This window comes from Macaca mulatta, chromosome 12, assembly GCF_049350105.2.
Source record: "Macaca mulatta isolate MMU2019108-1 chromosome 12, T2T-MMU8v2.0, whole genome shotgun sequence".
NCBI classification, from domain to species: domain Eukaryota; kingdom Metazoa; phylum Chordata; class Mammalia; order Primates; family Cercopithecidae; genus Macaca; species Macaca mulatta.
This window is the reverse complement of record NC_133417.1, coordinates 133,251,175-133,271,885: the sequence shown is the minus strand read 5'-3', so window position 1 is coordinate 133,271,885 and position 20,711 is coordinate 133,251,175. Positions and strand designations below refer to the sequence as shown.

At 40.2% G+C, this 20,711-nt stretch overlaps 1 protein-coding gene across 2 annotated transcripts in view; it reads left to right on the top strand.

The window, feature by feature from the left end:
• SPHKAP (SPHK1 interactor, AKAP domain containing) overlaps positions 1-19,327 on the top strand; it is a 195,850-nt gene extending 176,523 nt beyond the window's left edge. Inside the window, exons 8-12 of one of the 2 annotated variants that reach the window (XM_001111587.5) lie at positions 5,097-5,282; positions 7,173-7,259; positions 9,774-9,826; positions 9,916-10,100; positions 17,414-19,327. In XM_001111587.5, coding sequence (XP_001111587.4) covers positions 5,097-5,282; positions 7,173-7,259; positions 9,774-9,826; positions 9,916-10,100; positions 17,414-17,557 — 655 coding nt within the window. In that variant the 3' untranslated portion in view covers positions 17,558-19,327. The remainder of the gene's footprint in view (positions 1-5,096; positions 5,283-7,172; positions 7,260-9,773; positions 9,827-9,915; positions 10,101-17,413) is intronic. The other variant, XM_001111626.5, reaches the window with a different exon arrangement.
• Positions 19,328-20,711: the final 1,384 nt, after the last annotated feature.

Genomic DNA, 20,711 nt, shown 5'->3' with positions numbered 1-20,711 from the left:
CGCCCGGCCAAATAATTTTTGTACTTTTAGTAGAGATGGGGTTTTGCTATGTTGGCCAGGCTGGTCTCGAACTCCTGACCTCAGGTGATCTGCCCGCCTTGGCCTCCCAAAGTGCTGGAATTACAGGTGTGAGCCACCACACCTGGCCAAATGTTGCCAATCTTAAGATGCTGCATGCTATATAATTCCAACTATATGATATTCTGAAAAAGGCAAAACTATGGAGACAATAAAAAGATCAGTGGTTGTCAGAGGTTAGAGGGCAGGAAGGATGAATAGGTAGAGCACAGAGGATTTTTAGGGCACTGAACTTATGCTGTATGATATTAGTCATTATACATTTGTTAACGCCTATAGAACATGCAACATCAAGAGTGAACCATGGCTGGGTGCGGTAGCTCATGCCTGTAATCCCAGCACTTTGGGAGGCCGAGGCAGGTGGATCACAAGGTCAGGAGATCGAGACCAGGGTGAAACCCTGTCTCAACTAAAAAAAAAAAAAAAAAAAAAAAAAAAAGCCGGGCACGGTGGCACGCACCTGTTGTCCCAGCTACTCAGGAGACTGAGGCAGGAGAATGGCCAGAACCCGGGAGGTGGAGCTTGCAGTGAGCCGAGATCGTGCCACTGCACTCCAGCCTGGGCAACAGAGCAAGACTCCATCTCACCAAAAAAAAAAAAAAAAAAAAGTGAACCCTAATGGAAATTACAGGCTAGATGGTCTCTAAAATCTCTGCCAACTCAGAGATTAGATTCTGTGGTGGAATTTGCTATGACGTAGTCCTCTGAATCTCTGTGGATGACATGTAAGATAAGAAGGAAGCCATCTGCATGCATCTGCACAACACCTCTATGCATTATTCACAAATAAGCAGAACTATACATTTCTCTCAAAAGAAAATGAAAACTAGTGTTGTGGATGACGATTACTCATTCTGAATTCCTAGTTATGTGACATGGAACGTGAGATTTACTTTAAATAGAGCATGAAATTAAGATAAAGTAAAATACACTAACAGACTCATTTTTTAATAAGGATGTTGGATGTCAATCACTGAGATTTAAGTTCTTTAGTAAGAAATAGCCTGGAATAAATGTTTCTAATAACAGGAGATTCTAACTTAGTAAGAAATTGGTCCAGGAAATGACTTTTTAACTAGGCAAATGAATGGTTTGGGAACCTTCTCCTTTGTATCTGGTCCTTGGCTCATTTGCACTGTGTTGGGAATATGTGTATTACTTCCATTTGTCATCAATGAACTTTTCTTTCATTTGAATTTAAGTCCATGCTGCCTCTTTGGCTGCACCATTCCCCTCCTTCCCCCTTGCACGATTTGGAAAAATCTCAATATTTCAAAAAGAAAAAACCAAGCAAGGACCTTCTTTCACAAAGTGTTAGCAGCATAGCATACTAGAAATAACCACACCTTAATGCCAAACCTACCCAGAACGCTGTGAGAAGGACTGTCAGGAGCAAACATCCAAAACCTTTTGTAAAATTCCTGCGGTGGCGAGTTCACATACCAAAAAGGAGATTTTTAATCACACTCAAAAAGTTATGCATTTGAAACTCTGCTCTCTATATGAGAACTTTTTTAAATTTTTAAAATATAACCATTCTCAGAGAAGGGATAACAGTACTAATTCTAAGACTGAGGAAAATTATATAGACCTTTCTGTAACCAAATTGATTTTACTTTCAATGAAAGAGGCCACCTGTCTTAGGTTGTATTCCCCAGGAAAAGACTCTGAGAGGGGGAATTGCAGGCAGATAATTTGTCAGGGACTTCTCTGCAGAAATATGTGCATACACATGTAAGGAAGTGAGAAAGGCAAGATTGGCCAAGAGGAGAGGTCCTCCCCAAATGTGTTTGCAACTGAGGCCTTGGCACATCCTGCAGGAAACGCTAAAGATGGGATGGTCTGTCAGTTTTGATGCAAATGGAAGCAAGGAGTGGGCTTTTGTATCTCTGTATTAGCCAGACATTAGGATCCTCACTGGGAAAGGGTCTAACCTTGGCAAGGAATTCCTTCACTGAGGGTAATTCCCAGTGTGTATAGTCAGCAGCCTGTGTTCTCCACAGTCAGGGTACCATGGCCTGGAGTAAAGCATTCCAGCATCTACTAGATCAAGTGACTCTATTTTTATTGTCAATAGCAAAATATGCTGTTGCTTTTTGTTTGTAGTCATTTATGTCTGTTAATGTCAAAAACATAAATACTGTTAGTTTTTGATGACCCTGTAAATAGTCTGCAGACAAATTTCCATGAACATATTTACATTTCTGTACACTCGGAGTTTCCTGAGCAAAGGGCACTGACACCTGAATTAAAGGGTGATTGTATATTAACCCTAAAGGCCAGGCGCGGTGGTTCATGCCTGTAATCCCAGCATTTTGGGAGGCTCAGGAGTGCAGATCACTTGAGTTCGAGACCAGCCTGGCCAACATGGCAAAACCCATCTCTACTAAAAGTAAAAAAATTAGCCAGACGTGGTGATACATGCCTGTAATCCCAGCTACTTGGGAGGCTGAGGCAGGGGAATTGCTTATATCTGGGAGGTGTAGGTTGCAGCGAGCCAAGATCACGCTACTGCACTTCAGCCTGGGCAACAGAGCAAGACTTTGTCTCAAACAAACAAACAAACAAAAAACAACTATTAGCTTGCAAGTAGTGCAACATCTCAGATCTTTCACAGTTTACAGCTTAACAAGTGGAGCTCTGTAGACTGGGAGTGTGGCTCTACTTATAAAACTAGATACTTTTAGCAATAACATATTCATCCAAAGAATAGTTTATGTATTCACAGCTCTGTTCTTAAAATACAAAAAAGTGCAAAAATTCTTAATAATGAATATTATATACACAAATAACTGTATGTACCAGAATGTGAGTCAGGAAGCTTTCCATTTCACCAAAAAGAAAGAAAAACAAATAGATTACTTCAACCATTCAAGGGAGAGAGCTCCAGCTAAGGAGATTGAGAAATGTTTTGGGGAGGTGGGAGTGTCTTGGCTGAGGCTTGAGGAGTAGTGAGAAGCAAAGATCAAAAAAGCGTGTTATTAGACTTATGATTCTTTAAAAAAGCATGTTATTAGACTTAATGAATTATATAATTTATTAATAAGGAGGAATACTTATTGGATACTTATATACAGGCACTAAGCCAAATGCATTAAATGAATTTTTTTCTAATTTATATCTTCCAAAAACCTTTATGAGATGTTATTACTTTTCTTGGAGAAATTTATTAACTTACCTAAGTTGAACAGGTGACAAGTCGTGGAACGGGAATCTACAGCAGTTGGATGGCAGAAAGTATGCTCAAAGCACACTTCTCCACCATTTGGTCAGAGGACTCAGCTAGGCGAAGGCTGGGAGGCAAGAAATCCCTGCATTTTTGAAAAACAGTAGATAGTTTTGTTTGTTTAGTAGTGATTAGGGTTGAGGCACATGAAACTTGGTAAGCAGGGGAAGGCCATGACATATAGAGTTTGGCTTCAGGAAGTTCCTGAAGGCTCCTCACGAGAGCAACCAACAATATGCTTTAGGAACTTTAATCTGGCACCAGGGTTAAGAAGGTTTTGAAAGTGGATGACTAGTTGAGGCACAACCGTTGGAAGGCTGGTGCAATATAGTCCTGGCAAGCACAAGTGGTGCAATGCCCACCGATCGCAAAACTCAACGTCTAAATGTCTAGTACCAACTCCTGTTTCAGGATAAGCCCTCCAATCTCACTGGGCTTCTGGATCTTCATCTACAGGAAGTCTTCCTTCGGAATCTGGAATTCTAGCAATTTAGAAAGACAAATTGAAACATTGTGTTGGTGCAATAATAATTGAGGGTTTTGCCATTAAAAGTAATTGCAAAAACCGCAATTACTTTTGCACCAGCCTAATAATTTCATGAACACGGAGACAGGGATGAGTGAGTAAGTAAAAGATACTTTAGAGTTGGAACTGATTGAACATAGAAATTTATTGAATGTAAAGGGCAAAGAGAAGAAATTGGAAGACTGCAAGATTTTAAGCCTAGGCACTCAGAAAAGTCAATGGAAATAAGAAGCCCGGGAAGAGGGTGGGAAGGCAATTAGAATTCATTTTAGATCTATTGATTTCGAGATGTTAATGAGCTATGCAGAAGACCCACTGATAAAAGAGCCCCAGAATCTAGAAGAAGGATCCTGACTGGGATCCAGACTCGGAAGCTATTTTCATAGACAGGCAAGGAGATTGCTTAGGAACTGACTGTGGAAAGGAGGACAGGAAATCAATCAGAGTCAGCTATAGCTACACTTAAAGGAAAAACAGAGAACTGGGTTCCAGGCAAGAAGGGATCAGAGACAGAAATTCACAGGAGGCCGGGGAGGAGAAGTTTCTAGAACAAAGGCCTGTCAGATCAAGGGTTAAATGCTCTGGAGAGCTCCTTGGTCTAAAAATTCAAGTGCTCAAAAGAGTGGTGCTGATATAAATCAGGGGTTTCAGAGGGATGAGATGGGGTAAAACACAGCACAAAATACAGTGCAAGTACAAAATACAGAGGATATGTATATCAAAATATAGAAGCATCTTGCTTTTTACCAAGTCAGTGCAAAATGACTTGGTAAAAATCACCAGAAACGGGGCAGGTATTTTTCTAATGATCCTCTTGCGTTAGAATCAACCAGGAGTGATGGATGAAAATGCAGATTTGTGGGCCTCCTTCCAGAAACGCTGAGTCATAATCTCTGGGGTGAATGCTTTGTGTGTCTTCTTTTTAAACACCATTGTTCCTCGATAATTCTTTTGTGTGTAGGCCAGGCTACATACATTCAACCTGTGTTTCAAATGATTGGAGGGAGTCAGTAGACAGAGATTAATAGAAGAGATGGAAAAGCTGGCTGATGGGGAGTAATCCTGAAAAGGCAAATGGTACCTGGAGAACCAGCAGAAGGATCAGCTCAGGGAGACTCTGCCTGTGTCCAGTGACGTCCTGTTTATTGGGACTCTACAAAGTGGCTCTGTGAAGTTTCTGTGTGTGTGTGTGTGTGTGTGGGTGGGTGGGTGGGTGGGTGTGTGTGTGTGCTGCCTCTCTTGGTAATAATATCCTGCCCTCTACAGTGACAGCCTTGATGCCAGAGATGTACCACAGACTGAAGCCTCCACAGAAGCCAGAGCCCCCGATGAGTCCCCCAACCCTCCAAGCAGCAGTGAGGAGAGCACAGGCAGCTGGACACAGCTTGCCAATGAGGAGGACAACCCAGATGACACAAGTAGCTTTCTGCAGCTCAGTGAGCGATCCATGAGGTACCTGCTCTTCCCTTGACTTCCCAGGGAAATTGTTCTCAACACAGATTCTAAAAAATACGCTTTAATGGTTCTCTGCAAAGGGTCTCTAATAAAGAGAGGAGGAGAGAACAAAAAAAAGGAAAGTTCCCACTATGTCAAGGTGCCTGCCTGTCATGATTTGTGTGCTGAGAGGTATCTTAACATCCAGTTATGGCTTAAATTTCATTGGCCGTGATTAAGAATGAGCTGCGTTCCCTTCCCTGCAAGCCCCAGCTAGTACATTCTGTGATAACAACTGAAATGTTTTTTCAATGGTGAGCTGCTTTTACACCTAGTGTGTTTGATGCTCTGCCTCTGGTTCGTTTGTATTTCAGATGCAACACAGGCTGGGTTTACACGAGGCAAGTGTTTCCACACTGTGTTCTATTGTTTGGCCTGACTGTTCCTCCCTCCATCTCCCCTGCCTCTGTATTGTTCCTCCCACAAAGCCAGAGAGGAGATTAGGAGACATCAGATCTGGAAGGGCTCAAGCCGATCAGGAGACTTTAACTAAAAACTATTCCCTGTTGAGGCGGAACCTCTAAAAGACTCCCTGTGTTTCTGCCCAAAATCTCATTTGATACTGGACCGCAGGCTTTGCACAGAGGCCGACTGGAAAATGGGATCGGCATCTGGGTGTATGTATGACTCTTGGAAAGTTTTATTTCTGGGAGTTTAGTCTGTTTCGACTTAACATTTCACAATGTTAAACGGTTTGTCAAAACTTCTAAAACTAGTGGAAAGTATTACAAGATAGAAACAAAAAGCAAAGAGAACTCGAATCTTTGGACTCAACAGTAAGGTTTACAGGGTTGATTACCTCCAGTGCAATTTTGAGTCATCAGGTTTCAATATGTGAATATATCTGATGTCCCCCTCAAAAGCTAAGACAAGAATTTAAAATTGAAGGCATCCAGTTGATATTTTCTACTCTTAGAGTACCATCTACTCTTGGTATATTCAGGAGAAAACTGTCCCACTACACGATGCACCACCACTCACCCTTTGAAAGCCTTGCTTGAAAAAGATGTCACTGGAAACAGAGAAGGTGTGAGGAGACTGAGTGGTTTGGTAAAATTGGCTATATTTCATTTCACAAGCACAAACAGAGCCTAAAAATTGGCTCAACTTTGCTGTGTTTCAGTCAGTAAGTTCCAGGCTAGTAACTAGACCATATGTTGATTGTGCAGCCTATGAAAATGATGCAATCTGGGTCCTCCTTCTCTACAATAAAAAAGGTACCAGGTGTTGCTCTTTCTTGAAGATTGTAAGATAAAGGACCAATAAAACATTGACACTGCCCAGCTTTGTACTTGGGGTTCTGTAGTCTCATAGGAAAATAACAAGCCAGATGCTTAGCCTATGAAATCCTATGGAATGTCCCTGAGAAAATCCCCCAAATGGCAAAGGGAGAACATGAGTCCACTGGTTTCTGTCAAAACTGGTTTCTGCCAGCCCATGTTTTCAGAAGTTCCTTCATCTCTGCAGGTGTCCCCAGCAGCAAGAAATCTCTTGCCAATAGATAAATACCTTCGCTGTAACTAGAATGAAGAAATGAGGCATACTGATTGTTATCCCCTGGGTGTGATCTACCAGCTGTGATACCACTTCAAAAAGTGGTATCACAACTTAGTATTGTTCACAAATTATTAGTAGTATTATTAGTATCTGCTGAGCCTGTTAGGCTTATGTCTCATTATGATTTCTCTTAATTTGGTCAGAAATAAATATTAATTGAGGTGTCCTAGGCACAAAGCGATATTCTTCTGGGGACCAAAGGAAGGAGCTTGTACAACAATGGAACATCACTGTCAGCAGCATGTTAGGGGCTGGAGACGGGCATTAATATGTAAACTTTTGCTTTGTCAGCAATGGCAACAGTAGTGCCACTAGCAGTCTTGGCATTATGGACCTGGACATTTATCAGGAAAGCATGCCATCTTCTCCCATGATTAAGTAAGTAGCCACTGAGATGCAGTGATTGTGAGACCACTACTCCAATTCCATCTGGCAATCCATTTTGATCATTCAGGGTGTGCCCAACCACTGACCTCATCGTGTCTGTACTGCTGTGGTTCCATGTCACTGGAGCAAGAATTCAAGCCTAGAATAGGCCCTGCCCTGCCACCACCTGCTTTCTGGGTTTCAAATCTGCCCCCTGTGGAATAATTATTTCAGATAAAACTTATCAATATAATCTGAAGTGTATGTCATTTTACCTACCTAGAAACAGAAGCAAAAATCCATTTAAATTATACCATGCCAACTAAAGAAGACTACTCAATAGTCTTCACTGTGAAACATCATCACTTCAGTAAAATCAAATGTGAATGGCTTTTCCTTTACATGTAGAAACCTGGGATTATCACTACTAAATGTGTCTAATATTAAATGGTTGTCATGATGGATATGTGTCATTCTCACCCAGTGACTATGCTCTCCACAATATGGGGACTTCCTTAAGACCAAAGGAAAAAAGGATTTAGAGAAGGACGAGTACTTCTAGGAAGTACATGCATCCTAAAATATGCCGCAGAAAGAGAGGGCAACATGAGGTCAGGACTACTTCTAGAATATGTGGTTATTCTGGAAAATTTAAATGATCAAAATCTATTTTTGACCATTCTGATTTAGCTTATGATTTGGAGATTTCTGAAATTTCAGAACAATGATAAATAAGTGTAGGCTAAAGTTGCTCCCTGACCTATTTTCTCCATCACTATCTATAACTACAGCACTCTTATTTCACCATTTAACCGGGTGTGTTCCTCAGTGATTGAGGGTGACGGTGCATCTTTTGTTGCTCCACACAGCCATTATTCAGTGGAGATGAACGTACACATTATCTTGTTTTTTTGTTTTGTTTTGTTTTAAGGAGAAACCAAAAACCAAAACAAACAAACAAAAACTACCTTGGGGTAAATTTATTTTTCTCTTTCAGGAAACATTTATTTAGCTACTTTTCCCAACTTTCTCTGCAGTATGAGCCTATGAGCCTATGACCCCAGGGAAAATCTGTATTCCAAGAAAGCCAAGAAATCACCTCCATGGTCAGCATCCAAAACAGCAGAAACTGTGCCTCCCATTTGTCATACCCCCAATGTCACTTGCATAGAGATCTAGAAGAAAATCTAGATCCTTGAAAAATTAACATTTCTGCAAATAAATATGTATGAATGAAAGAATTACTATACTCTTTCTCTTAACATCAGGAACGCAATGGAATTTTTCAACCATATCTTAGTAACAGAATGAGAGAATTGTCTAACATCAAACAACACATTTTTAAGGGCTCCTGTACTCCAATTTCTAGACACGACAAAAATATAGGACAACCACAGGCTTCCCAGGATAGCCACTTCCTTTCAGCTGCTGGCCATATGTTCTTACTTTAGAAACATTTACCAAGTCCTCCCACTACGTGCAAGGCTCTGTAATAAGTACACACCATATGAAAACACCTCCGATATTGAACTCTACCATATCTAATGAAATACTTCAGTTATGAGTCCCTCATTCTAAACCACCCAGCCTACTACACTTCCCCAATAAAAAGAAAGAAAAAGAAAAGTTTTAATTGAGATATTTTTCTGTCAAATGTAAGTTCTGCAGTTTGTTGGTTGTCTTTTTTCTTTTTCTTTTTTTTTTTTTTTTTTTTTTTTTTTTTGAGACAGAGTCTTGCTCTGTCGCCCAGGCTGGAGTGCAGTGGCGTGATCTCAGCTCACTGCAAACTCCGCCTCCTGAGTTCACGCCATTCTCCTGCCTCAGCCTCCTGAGTAGCTGGGACTACAGGTACCCGCCACCACGCCTGGCTGATTTTTTGTATTTTCGGTAGAGACGGGGTTTCACCATGTTAGTCAGGATGGTCTCGATCTCCTGACCTTGTGATCCGCCCGCCTCAACCTCCCAAAGTGCTGGGATTACAGGCATGAGCCACCACACCCAGCCGGTTGTCTTTTTTCTTATTTCAGATCAAAGAACCATATACCTGTAAAATTATTTTTTAAATAAAATAAAAGCTAGGTTGCTATTGTAGTATAGAAAAAAAAAACAGTGACAAGATGGGAACATATGATTCATTAACATGAAAGTAAAATGCGGAAGAATAAATCTCCAAATCAGAACAGTTACCCACAAAATCTCTCTTTGATTGTTTAAACCTATGAAGGTTTATGGTAAGGAGGTTGAAGAGAAGAGGATGCATCTCTCAGTCTCCCACACCAGCTATCCTAACTAAAGTAACTTGAGTTATCTGGCCTGTTGTTGTTGGAGGAGGACATTTATTGCAGACCCAGTGATCCTACATAATAGCCACATTGGTATTTTCCCAGCATTACTCCACTCTACAAAAACAATAAATCCAGAATGAACCTCAGAAGCCTTTAGATCAGTAAGATCATCGCCTCATCTTTCATTTACAGCTTATTCTTCTAAACATTACCAATCATATACTGTTGTTTTCTCCCAAAGTGAATTACTAGAAGAAAAGGAGATTCTTAAAGGACAGTCAGAAAGCGTAGAGGGTAAGCCACCTTCCCATACTTTTGACACACAATTGCCTGGGCTCTCCCTTTGGAAAGAGGGATAAGGCTGTGGTTGTGTCTGTGCCCAGCGCCTGCATCTGGACTGCCCATGGGAACAGCCAGCCCCCAGAGGAGCCTGCTGGTGATCAACTTTGACCTGGAGCCAGAGTGTCCGGATGCCGAGCTCCGAGCCACCCTGCAGTGGATAGCTGCCTCTGAACTTGGGATTCCCACCATCTACTTTAAGAAGTCTCAGGAAAACAGAATTGAAAAGGTATCATGTTCCAGGTTTGGGTATCAATGAAGCTTTGTGTTTTTATCACCACTGGAAACTCAGTAAATGCTCAGTAAATGCCCTATTTCCATTTGAATTATTTGATGCTGACTGTTCTTGACCTTAAAATTGTAGCTAGAACATTGAAATCTTCCACCTGTGTAAATATAATATAATTAGCATTTCTTTGATCCTTACTTTGTCTTGGCTAGTAGGTGGTTGTGAGAAAAGCAAATTGGGGGGTTGGGAACTTTTTTAGAGTCTCTTAGTTTTTGGTGTTTTTTTGCTCTGGGACAAACTTCTTCATAGCACTCCTTTAAATAAAAGAAAGAAAGAAGAACCTGATATATAACAGAAATCAAAGTAAAGCCACATTGACATCTAAAACAAGCCAAGAGAAGGCATTTTTAATTCCCTTCCAAACAGATTTGCATTAGGAAGACTTTTTATTTATTATTCTCCACCTACCAGAAATATAAAGCTAGGCAAGGGATCCTTGGCCAACATCAAAATTAATAGTAACTATCACTCTAATTCTATATCTGTAACTGTGGTAGAATCTTAGCTATTAAGAGTAAGGCATGAATCTGTCTGCCAATGTCTTCAAGCTCAATTTTCCATAGTTTAAAAGTAGACTCGTTTTAAAAGATTTCAAATTAATAATAACATATTAGTTTTCTATTGCTGTGTAACAAACTGCCACAAATTTACCAGCTTAAAACAGCACTCAGCTCCATAGGTCTGAAGTTAGGGTGAGTTCCATTGTAATCTTTGCTTTAGGTTTTACAAGGCGGAAATGAAGGCATTAGCCTGACTAGGCACTTATCCAGAAGTTCCAGGGAACAGAAGGAGTCCAAGCTCCTTCAGGTTGTTGTGCTAACTCAGTTTCAGGTGGTTGTAGGACTGAGGTCCTGTTTCCCTGCTGGCTGTCAGCAGAGGGCCGCTCTCAGCTCCCAGAGCCACCCACATTCCCTGTCACATGGCTCCTTTATGTCCTTTTGGTATCAATCTCTCTGATACCTCAGCCACCAGCCAGAAAAAGCTCTGTCTTTAAAGAGTTTGTGTGATTAGGCCAGGTGCGGTGGCTCATGCCTATAATCCCAGCCGTTTGGGAGGCTGAGGTGGGCAGATCACCTGAGGTCAGGAGTTCAAGACCAGCCTGCAATATGGTGAAACCACATCTCTACTTAAAAAAAAAAAAAAAAAAAAAAAAATAGCCGGGTGTGATGGCAGGCACCTGTAATCCTAGCTACTCAGGGGGCTGAGACAGGAGAATTGCTTGAACCCAGGAGGTGGAGGTTGCAGTGAGCCAAGATTTCACCACTGCACTCCATCCTGGCATCCTGGTGGCAGACTGAGACTTGAGACTTTGTCTCAAAAAAAAAAAAAAAAAGAATATGTGTTATTAGATTATAATCACCAGATAGGTTTCTGATTAACTCAAAGGTAACTGATAAATCCTTTTTGCCATGTAAGGTAGCGTAATAAGGGTATGATATCTCATCTTATTCATAGTCCCAGGGATTAGGGTGAAAAACCTTGAGTACTGTTTTAGGATCCTGCCTATCAAGCCACCGGGTAGGATTTTCATGTCTTGTTGTCACACGGTGCCTCCATGTGCCTCATCCTACTTGCTTCTCAACAAGCCTGTGAAAAAACAGACCAGATATTATTGTCCCTTTTTGACTAAGGAGCAAATCAGGTACATGAACGATTTCCCAGGCCAAGTCCCTGCACCCTGCTTTCTCCATAAAATACTTCTCAGTAGTTCTTTATTTTAAAAGGACCTTTCTCAAGTTAAATGACCTTGGGCTTACAATCTGGATTTTTTTTAACTGTGTAATTGCATTTTAATTATCTGTGCCAAAATCTAGCAGTCTGAAATGGAATGTTCTTTACCTTCTTGCCCCTGCTTACGGTAGTTAGAGCAGCTTCTCTATTTCTGCATCACGAGTCCATGGGATCGACTATAGGAAAAATTGAAAAGGAGATCTAATTCACTGTTCATACCCTCTCTCACTTCAACCTTTTACCAACTGGTAATTAATACGTCCTTTCATGCCTATGCCTGCCTGCTGTTATACCCAAAATTATTCTAGGCACCTTGCTATACTTGTCATACCTTCATTCACAAGGTGTTGAGTGGTTCACTACTTGATAAATTCTCCTCCAACCTTACCACTCAGCTGCAAAGGGTGCAATAAAAAAACACAATCACATGTGAGCCTACGCCCATGCCATACACTGTCCCAAAGACCCTCTTCTATATAGAAGAGAGAAAAGCATTCTCAGGAATACATTCCCAGGCTCATGGGAAAATGAAAGATGAGCTGGTTCCAGCTCTATCGCCTGCCACTTACTGAATAAGAGTATGACATGGTAGATTTTTAGGTGGTACCTTAATGGAATAGATGTTTATACAATGTATCTTCTTGAAGAAACAATGTTATATGAATATATGTCTCAGAAATCCCCCATCGGTGCAAGGGTAAGAGGTGTCTCACAAACACCTGGGTTACATAAATCATGCCCTGACTTGGTATTTGTTTATCCCAACCTGATTTTCAATTCTCAAAGAGAATACTTCTTTTTGGATATAACTCGTTTTCTGAGAAAATAGACATTCCGCTAATGTTATTAAGAAGGATATTAAATGATATTTCACTCATTCAATTAGCACCAGCCCAAGAACTTTAATTCTAAATAATGTAATTTTAGGAATAAAATCTTCTAATTTTTTTTGAGTCATCTAAGATTCTCTCCAAAGTCCATTATATCATTCTTATGCCTTTGCATCCTCATAACTTAGCTACCACTTTTGAGTGAGAACATACAATGTTAGGTTTTCCACTCCTGAGTTACTTCACTTAGAATAATAGTCTCCATTTTGATGGTATTGACTTTTGACTTAACTTTGCAGATACGAAGACAAAAAAACTACAGTTAAGGTTATTAGTTTCAAAGAAACTCATCGCAAAGGAAGGGGAAAATTAGGAAGAATTCAATACTGAGGCGCTTCATCTGTAATCATAATAAAGTGCCTTGAACTGATTTCTTTAGTCAGATTTAGTGCGTGTTAGAGTAACACAGGGAGGTTTTACAAACTCCAGTGCTCCAATCAATTAGATCAGAATCTTCTCCGGCAATGCTGCCCAGGCATCAGGGTTTTGTAAAGGTGCCTGGGGTTCCAGGGTGCAGCCAAGGCTAAGGCTGGTAGCTCTACGGGCCTTAATTGCAGGAGCAATATAAGAACCAACTCTCTTATGCTTAATGCAATCTAATTCTGCCTTGGAGCAAAAGGATGTAGTTGCTTTCAGAAACCTAAGTTGAATGTTTCCAAAAAATTATACAACTTGCAACAACTCCCATAGATTTCATGATACAATTTTGTAAACAATTAATCTAATTTATTAAATGCACCTGAGAATATAAAAACTATCTCCTATGTGATTCTTTTCTTCAAACGAGTCTACAGATGATAGAATGTAAATTCTTCTAGTTTCCTAAGACAAAACCTTCGAAATGCCAACTATGATTTAAGGGAAGGGAACCTCATTATTACTGATTGTGAAATGGCAGAAAATGAAATATTTTCATTTTTATTTTTCAATACCATTGAAAGAAAAACTCAGATCCTGACATGCTAAAGCTGATTGTGAAAATACCCAGGCAATAGCATGAACAGACACAACGAGAGCTCTAGGAATTGCTGCTGAGTAGGACGTGGTTTTAAAATTTCAGCCCAGTAAAGAACTAGAATGTCCTTTTCTGACTTCTTCACAATCATTTTTCATTCTTACCTTTTTTTAATGGAAGAAAAGAAAACATGAGATCTTCTTGCTCATCAGCCCCAAAGATGTTTCCAGGTCTCAATATCCAAGATTAAGTCATCATAGCCTCAGAGCATGCTCTGTGTAGTGGGGCCAGACCATTGTTAAATGCCACTTTTTTGGGATATCAGCCTGGACTTAGAAATCATGACAGATTCCAGCTTGTGACCACACCACAAACTATATGCAGAGTGGCCTAGCTGGTGGGTTATTTTGACAAGTTTGGAGAGATTGTCCTTCACAGGCCCCAAATAGATGGAAAGAAGCTGGTGTTAGGGCTTCTGGAAAAGTATGAGGCAGGGAGAATTCTGGGAAAATATTGGCATCTGCTCCAAAGCTTTGATTCTTCCCCCACCCAGACAGTGACTCAGAGATAAAAGCTGGGGATAAGGTGGTGGTCCCGTGAGCCACGGTTTACAGAAAGGAGCCAAGGCAAATGTCATGTTTTCATCGATGGAATCTTTTCAGACTTGCTAAGTGAAAGGAGACACCAAGACTACTGGGGATGCTTTGGCGAAATCTCGAGAAACAAATCAACAACCTGTGAGCCTTTCCCAGTGAGACCTCAGAAATTCAATGTCCCCACCTTCTGCACTAGGAGCTCTACTTTCTAGATTTCCAGTAAGAGCTGGAGAGTGAGGAAAAGCCTGCTTAGTGGAATCACACAAAAGCTGTCATTTTAGCCTTTCTCCCCTTTATTCCCTTCAAGACCACTATTCCAAAGCCACATGTCATCATCCCTTTGTTGAATCAAAATCGTGGCTTGGATCTTACATACACTCTTAGATAATAAGTAACAGCTCACAAAATTATTTTTATGTATCTCCATAAATCACTAATAGCTGCTTGAAATGTTTCCCTTCCCAAAAGTATTTTCATCATTAGCAAAGCCTTAACCTAAAGGGTTTGCACTCTGTTCCTAAAATGTCAAGAATCAGATGGACAAGAAGCTCAGAAGGATGGTGAGAGGTCCCAGGCAATGAATACTTTCTTTTAAATTTTTTCTTTCTTTCTTTCCATTTTTTTTTTTTTTTTTGAGATGGAGTCTCACTCTGTCACCCAGGCTGAAGTGCAGTGGTGAGATCTCAGCTCACTGCAACTTCTGCCTCCCGGGTTCAAGCGATTCTCCCACTTCAGCCCCCTGAGCAGCTGTGATTACTGGTGCACGCCACCACGCCTGGTTAATTTTTGTATGTTTAATAGAGATGGGGTTTTCACCACATTGGTCAGGTTAGTCTCGAACTCCTGAACTCGTGATCAACCCACCTCGGCCTCCCAAAGTACTGGGATTACAGGCATGAGCCACCGCACCCGGCCTCTCTGAAATTCTAATACTGAGACTGATGGGAGTGAATGAGCTGGCTCACCATGGCTGCTACCATGAGCATGAAGCAGCCCCACATGTCACCCCCACAACGTATATGCCCACTCAGTCACCACGTGACAAGAAACATGCCCCATGACCAGCTTTTATTTTGCCGCATGCCCACCACTCTCCCAACTCCAGGCTCTGTTCAGCCTTTTCCTAGATCTATAACCTCCAATCATTTTCGAGGAGCGCTCTTGCAGTAGAAAATTATTGAGCAACAGCCTCAAGAGATGCATGTTTAAATTATATATGTGAAAATACATTACCCAAAACTCAAGACTGAATACTTAGTGAAAGTTCATCCTCAATGATGCTAAACGTTTATCCATATTCCAAACAGCCTTCTTGAGATCTTTGAATGTATTTGACTCACACTTGGTCTTGCATCCCTTCTGTCATTCAGCAAATATGCATGGAGCACCTACTATGTGCAGGCATGAGATATGAAAAGATGGCTAAGATGTTGTCCTTCTGCTGGGAGATCACTGTCTGTGGTTACCATCTGCCTTCCATCTGTCTCCCTTTTCACAACATCCTAAAACTCCTTAAGACAATGTTTATGTTTCCAGGTATTCAAAATTAAGGATGTCATTTTCCAGCCTAGGAAATTGCTTTATTTTGATTCAGCCAATACAAGCCAAATGAGTACAATAAAGCACTGATTACTGTCACTGTGCAAATGGTTGGTACCATCACAGCTGGGAGAAGAAACATCATTTAACAGCGGATCTTTATGAGACAACTTCTCAGTAATTGAAATGAATTAACATACTCAAACTGGAAAGAAATTAGCATTCCAGTTCCTGGCTGATCTCTGAAGTCTGAGCAAACAAATACCAAAAAAAAAAAAAAAAAAGAAAAGAAATTTAATTTTTAAAAATACTAGAAAAAAAAATCAAAGAAATAGTAACTGAACCACAATCCTCATCTTTTTAGCAAATAAAGCTCTCTTCCTCATAAAACTGACAAATTTCCAGCCTATTTTTTCTCCTAGTGCTCCAAGTAAATATCAAGAACATAGAATTTACTTATCCATATTCCAAACAGTCTTCTTGAGATCTTTGAATATATTTGACTCACACTTGGTCTTGCATCCCTTCTGTTGTTCAGCAAATATGCATGGAGCACCTACTATGTGTAGGCACATAGTTATTCTGCCACCAAAATGCAGAAAGTTACGGTGGTAGAAAGAGCATTGGACGGAAGCGTTAGAAGACCATGATCCTACTGACAACTTTTCATCTTCCAAGCCCACATCTTTTTCATTGCAAATGCCCACATCATAGAGTTGTGACAGAACTGAATGAGATTCCACGTGTTAAAATATTTCCTGTAGTTCCTGGCTTTCATGACATCTTTCCTCAAGAAAGTACCTAAGAAATTAGAGAGTCCTTCACACTGGACTTCATCAGTTCTATGAAGAGAACCACTTATAATTATTTCCCCATTTTTCCTCCCTTCAAGCCCTCAATTTCACTTGCAGTCCAGACTTTCTCTCTAGGTTGTGGCCGATAGAACTGGTACCAATCACCAGGTGACAAATCTAAGGTGTTTCCTCCATCTTTCCTGATCCTGTGGCTGTGGAAAGCCAGACTTTCCTGATCCTTCATCTTAGCCTGGAGGGTGAGGGAGTTGCTTCTCAGGATGGAATGAGAAACCAACAGGTGGTCCTGCTTCAAAGTTTACCACTTGATTTATTTGGCCTAAATTTACACACCCAATGAGATCTTATTTGTGATAGAAATAGAAGGGACTGGGAGCTGTAATACACAGTCCTATTACAGAAAGTCTAACCCAGAAAAAAGCAGACCCCAGAAAACACTAAATATCTAAAAGACTGGCTCTTAAAAAAAAGAATTAGTCTCATTCCATCTAATCCTCTGCAATCAGTGAATGGCAAACTGCTGTGAAAAAAAAAAAAAAAAGCAGTTGATGAAGTTGGTAATAATCTGGAATCTTTAAAAAGAAAATAGATTATCCTGGAAAACAGTCCTCTGACACTAGAGACATTTAAATAGGGACTGGAGAGCCATTGGCTTTGCGAGGGTGGTTGAATGAGGTGGCTTTCAGGGCCCTCTATGCTCTGTGAGCCCTAACTCTCTGTTTTATTTTAGTTTCTAGATGTCGTGCGGCTGGTTCATCAGAAGTCCTGGAAAGTGGGCGATATCTTCCATGCAGTTGTCCAGTACTGCAAAATGTATGAGGAGCAGAAGGATGGGAGACTGAGTCTGTTTGACTGGCTCTTGGAACTGGGATAAGGCAGTCTGCCCTATAGAGCATTCCTTCCCTTTATTCAGCTTAGATTACAGTGGTTTGTTCTAAATGCTCTAAACATTCTCAAAACATCACATCACATTAGCAGAGCTATAAAAAAAATCTGCTACTCAAATCCACTGCATACAGAATAAATTGGAGGAAAAGCAAAATATAGGTCTGTCCAAATTCATACAACTTGTGGGTGAGTTCCAAAGAGCTTGGATTAGAAGGGCTGGACAAAGAGAAGTTTCAATGGGGCCCAAATTAGAAGGCTTATGAGACCCAGTCTCCAGGAAAACAACGCTCACATATGTTTAATCATATAAAATGATTTGTAATATCTCTAATTAACAAACTCAGTGGTCAAAATAATTTTTAAAAGTATTCTGTAACCTATATTTTCCTTTTTCTGATTATGTTAAGGGGCTGCCAGCCCAGGGAAATACTTAAGATATGAGTGAGAAATCCCCAGGCTTTTATACAAAAGATTTCCACTTTCAAACCAATGTCAGTGGACACTGATAAAAGGATAGCAGCGTCCTCTACTGAGGTGATTTCATTTATTCCCTGCAGCCCACTGATAAATATCCCACTTCTCCCAAATAGTGTCTGGGCTCCCAGCTAAGCAGAAAACTAGTGTCAATTGGCATTCAACTGAAGAAGAGGAAAATCAAAGATTGTCTTGTTTCCATCCCTGTATTACTTGGGTAACATGATCACATAATTCTTATCCTAACAGAAAGCTCTCATATTAAAAAAAAAAAAAAAAAAAAAAAAAAAAAAAGTCTTTTCAGATAAAATCTGCTTGTGTCTTGAATAATATGACATACAAACTTCCACTTTATTTTATTGTAAATTATAAAGAGATTATTGTCTTAAATAATATATTGAGTTAGCTTCGAGCTTCCTAACTTATGAAGAGATTGTTGTCTAAAGTCACATATTGACATTGAGCTCATGGTTTGTTTCATCACATGTGTGCTGGTAGCTGTACAGCAGACACGCCACTCCAATGACATTTTTAATGACAGAAGCAGGGTAATGGTCTCATATTTGACATGATCAGTTAGGATCATAGACTTTCCCTGACTCGTGGATATTAGCCTTGAATTGGGGGAAAAGAAGATTTTGTCACATTTTAGTTATTTTAATAACAGAGATTTACTCTTTTGAAAAATAAAGGTATCTAATGTCCCTTAATAAGTCTTCTTTCCTTCCAAATAATGACCTACACGGACTTTTATTTTCTTGATCAAAGAGGTGTTTATTAAGGATTTCTGGATATACTATACTTTTACTCTATTTTTCAAGATCACAAAGTAATTTTAAATGTCAACAGGTTCTCATACATGAATGCTGGCCTCACCTGCTCTATCAGCCACATTTTGAAATGCAAAGAAAGCTCCCTTGTAAGCCATCCTTCCTTCCCCACTCCCATCCTAGGATAGTTGCCCAGTGCTCATTAGGCATTTATTATTGAAATAGTCCAAATTTAGGTTATTATGCTTAATTTGACACATTAACCAAATGCCCAGTTTTAAAATATATCCATCAATTCATGCTGAAATGTGCTTCTTTGTGCTATCAAATGGAATAGAATACACTTATTTTTTAAACAATCCCAGAATATTGTGTGTAGACTTTTGTTGTGCTTGAATAAACGTTCACTTATCTTACAAAGCACAAATACTGGATTGTAACCATGTGATGAAGTTATCTATGTTGTACCTCACGTTGCAAATTAATCAATAAATCTCTGTTGTCAGATTGTCGATTATTTTTTCTGCAAGAGCTTTAAGCACCTCATAGGAAAAACAGTCACGGTACAATTGGATAAAGGCCTATATATCCCTTAGAAAAGTGTTGTTGTCCTGCTTTCATTTATTGGAAAACATAAATGTTCTTGGCTTTATTTGTTAAAATCAGTAATATTCATGGAAATCAGTTTCTCAAACTTGGCACTATTGACATTTGGGACCATATCATTCTTTGTTGCAAAGGGTTATCCTGAATATTGTGACATGTTTAGCAACATCCCTGGCCTCTACCCACTAGATGCTAGTAACCACCCCCTCACAGTTATGATAACCAAAAATATTCCCAGCCTTGCCAAATGTCCCCTGGAGGCCAAAATCATCACTGGTTGAGGACCACTGTTGTCAAGAATGCATTGAAGGATCAGGGCCTGAGTCTCTATGAGGTCTTAAAGGAGGAGGTGCCTTCAGCCATCTAGGGAATCCCCATAAGGAGCCTGAAAACCGGGTATTTCCCTACCCAAGACCCATAGAGTGTGGCTTTTGCCTTAAATCTGGGGAATAGGAGAAAGAGGCACAAGACAGACAAGGAGTCTAGAAACCTGGGGATAAACCAACCTAGACTCAACTAAACTCAAAGTAAACTCATCAGGGTTAGAGGTAAGTGAATGATGCTCTTTGAATTCAGGAAATAAACTATTAGAATATATGCAAATAGAACATTGAGAATCATGGGCACTTTGTTTTATTCACTAATTAGGAGTCATAAACATGCTTTGAATTCTGCAGTCAGCCAGGGGATATTGTTAAATAAAAACAAACTCTGCACATTAGCAAAGAGAGATTTTATTGAAACCGATTAGGGCAAGTGGGGTTGGGGGACTCTTTCAATGGAGGATGGAACTATTGCAATAACAAGAATGCTCCAGCCACAAGATCTGCAAATGTGTTAAGGGTTAGGCAAAAAGGAGTTTTTTGTTTGTTTTGTTTTGTTAGGAAGAGAAGTAAATAAGGCTAGAATGAACCAGGTGTGGGGAATGGGATGGACAGGGTGAGCCAGTGAGGTGGCGTGATCACACAGTAGATTAGAGAATGTTTTATCCTGAGATCAGCCTGGTCTCAGGAAGGGGCCTCTTCGGGAAGGGCTGTATGCTGGATCATACTGAGAAGGGGCCAACATTCAGGAACCAGGGAAAGGAGAGAAGCTTAACTAAGTTTAGTTACAAGCGCTTGTTCGAGTTGGTCAGTGGGTACAGTTTGGCTAATTCTTTATGAGATAATAAACAAGAATTTGGAGGGTCTGTGTCTGGCCTTGTTAGAAGTAAACCAGAGAGTAATCCACGAGTCTTAAGTTGTCTGCAGAAGGATGATTCCTTGCACTAAGCTATTTCTGGAACATACT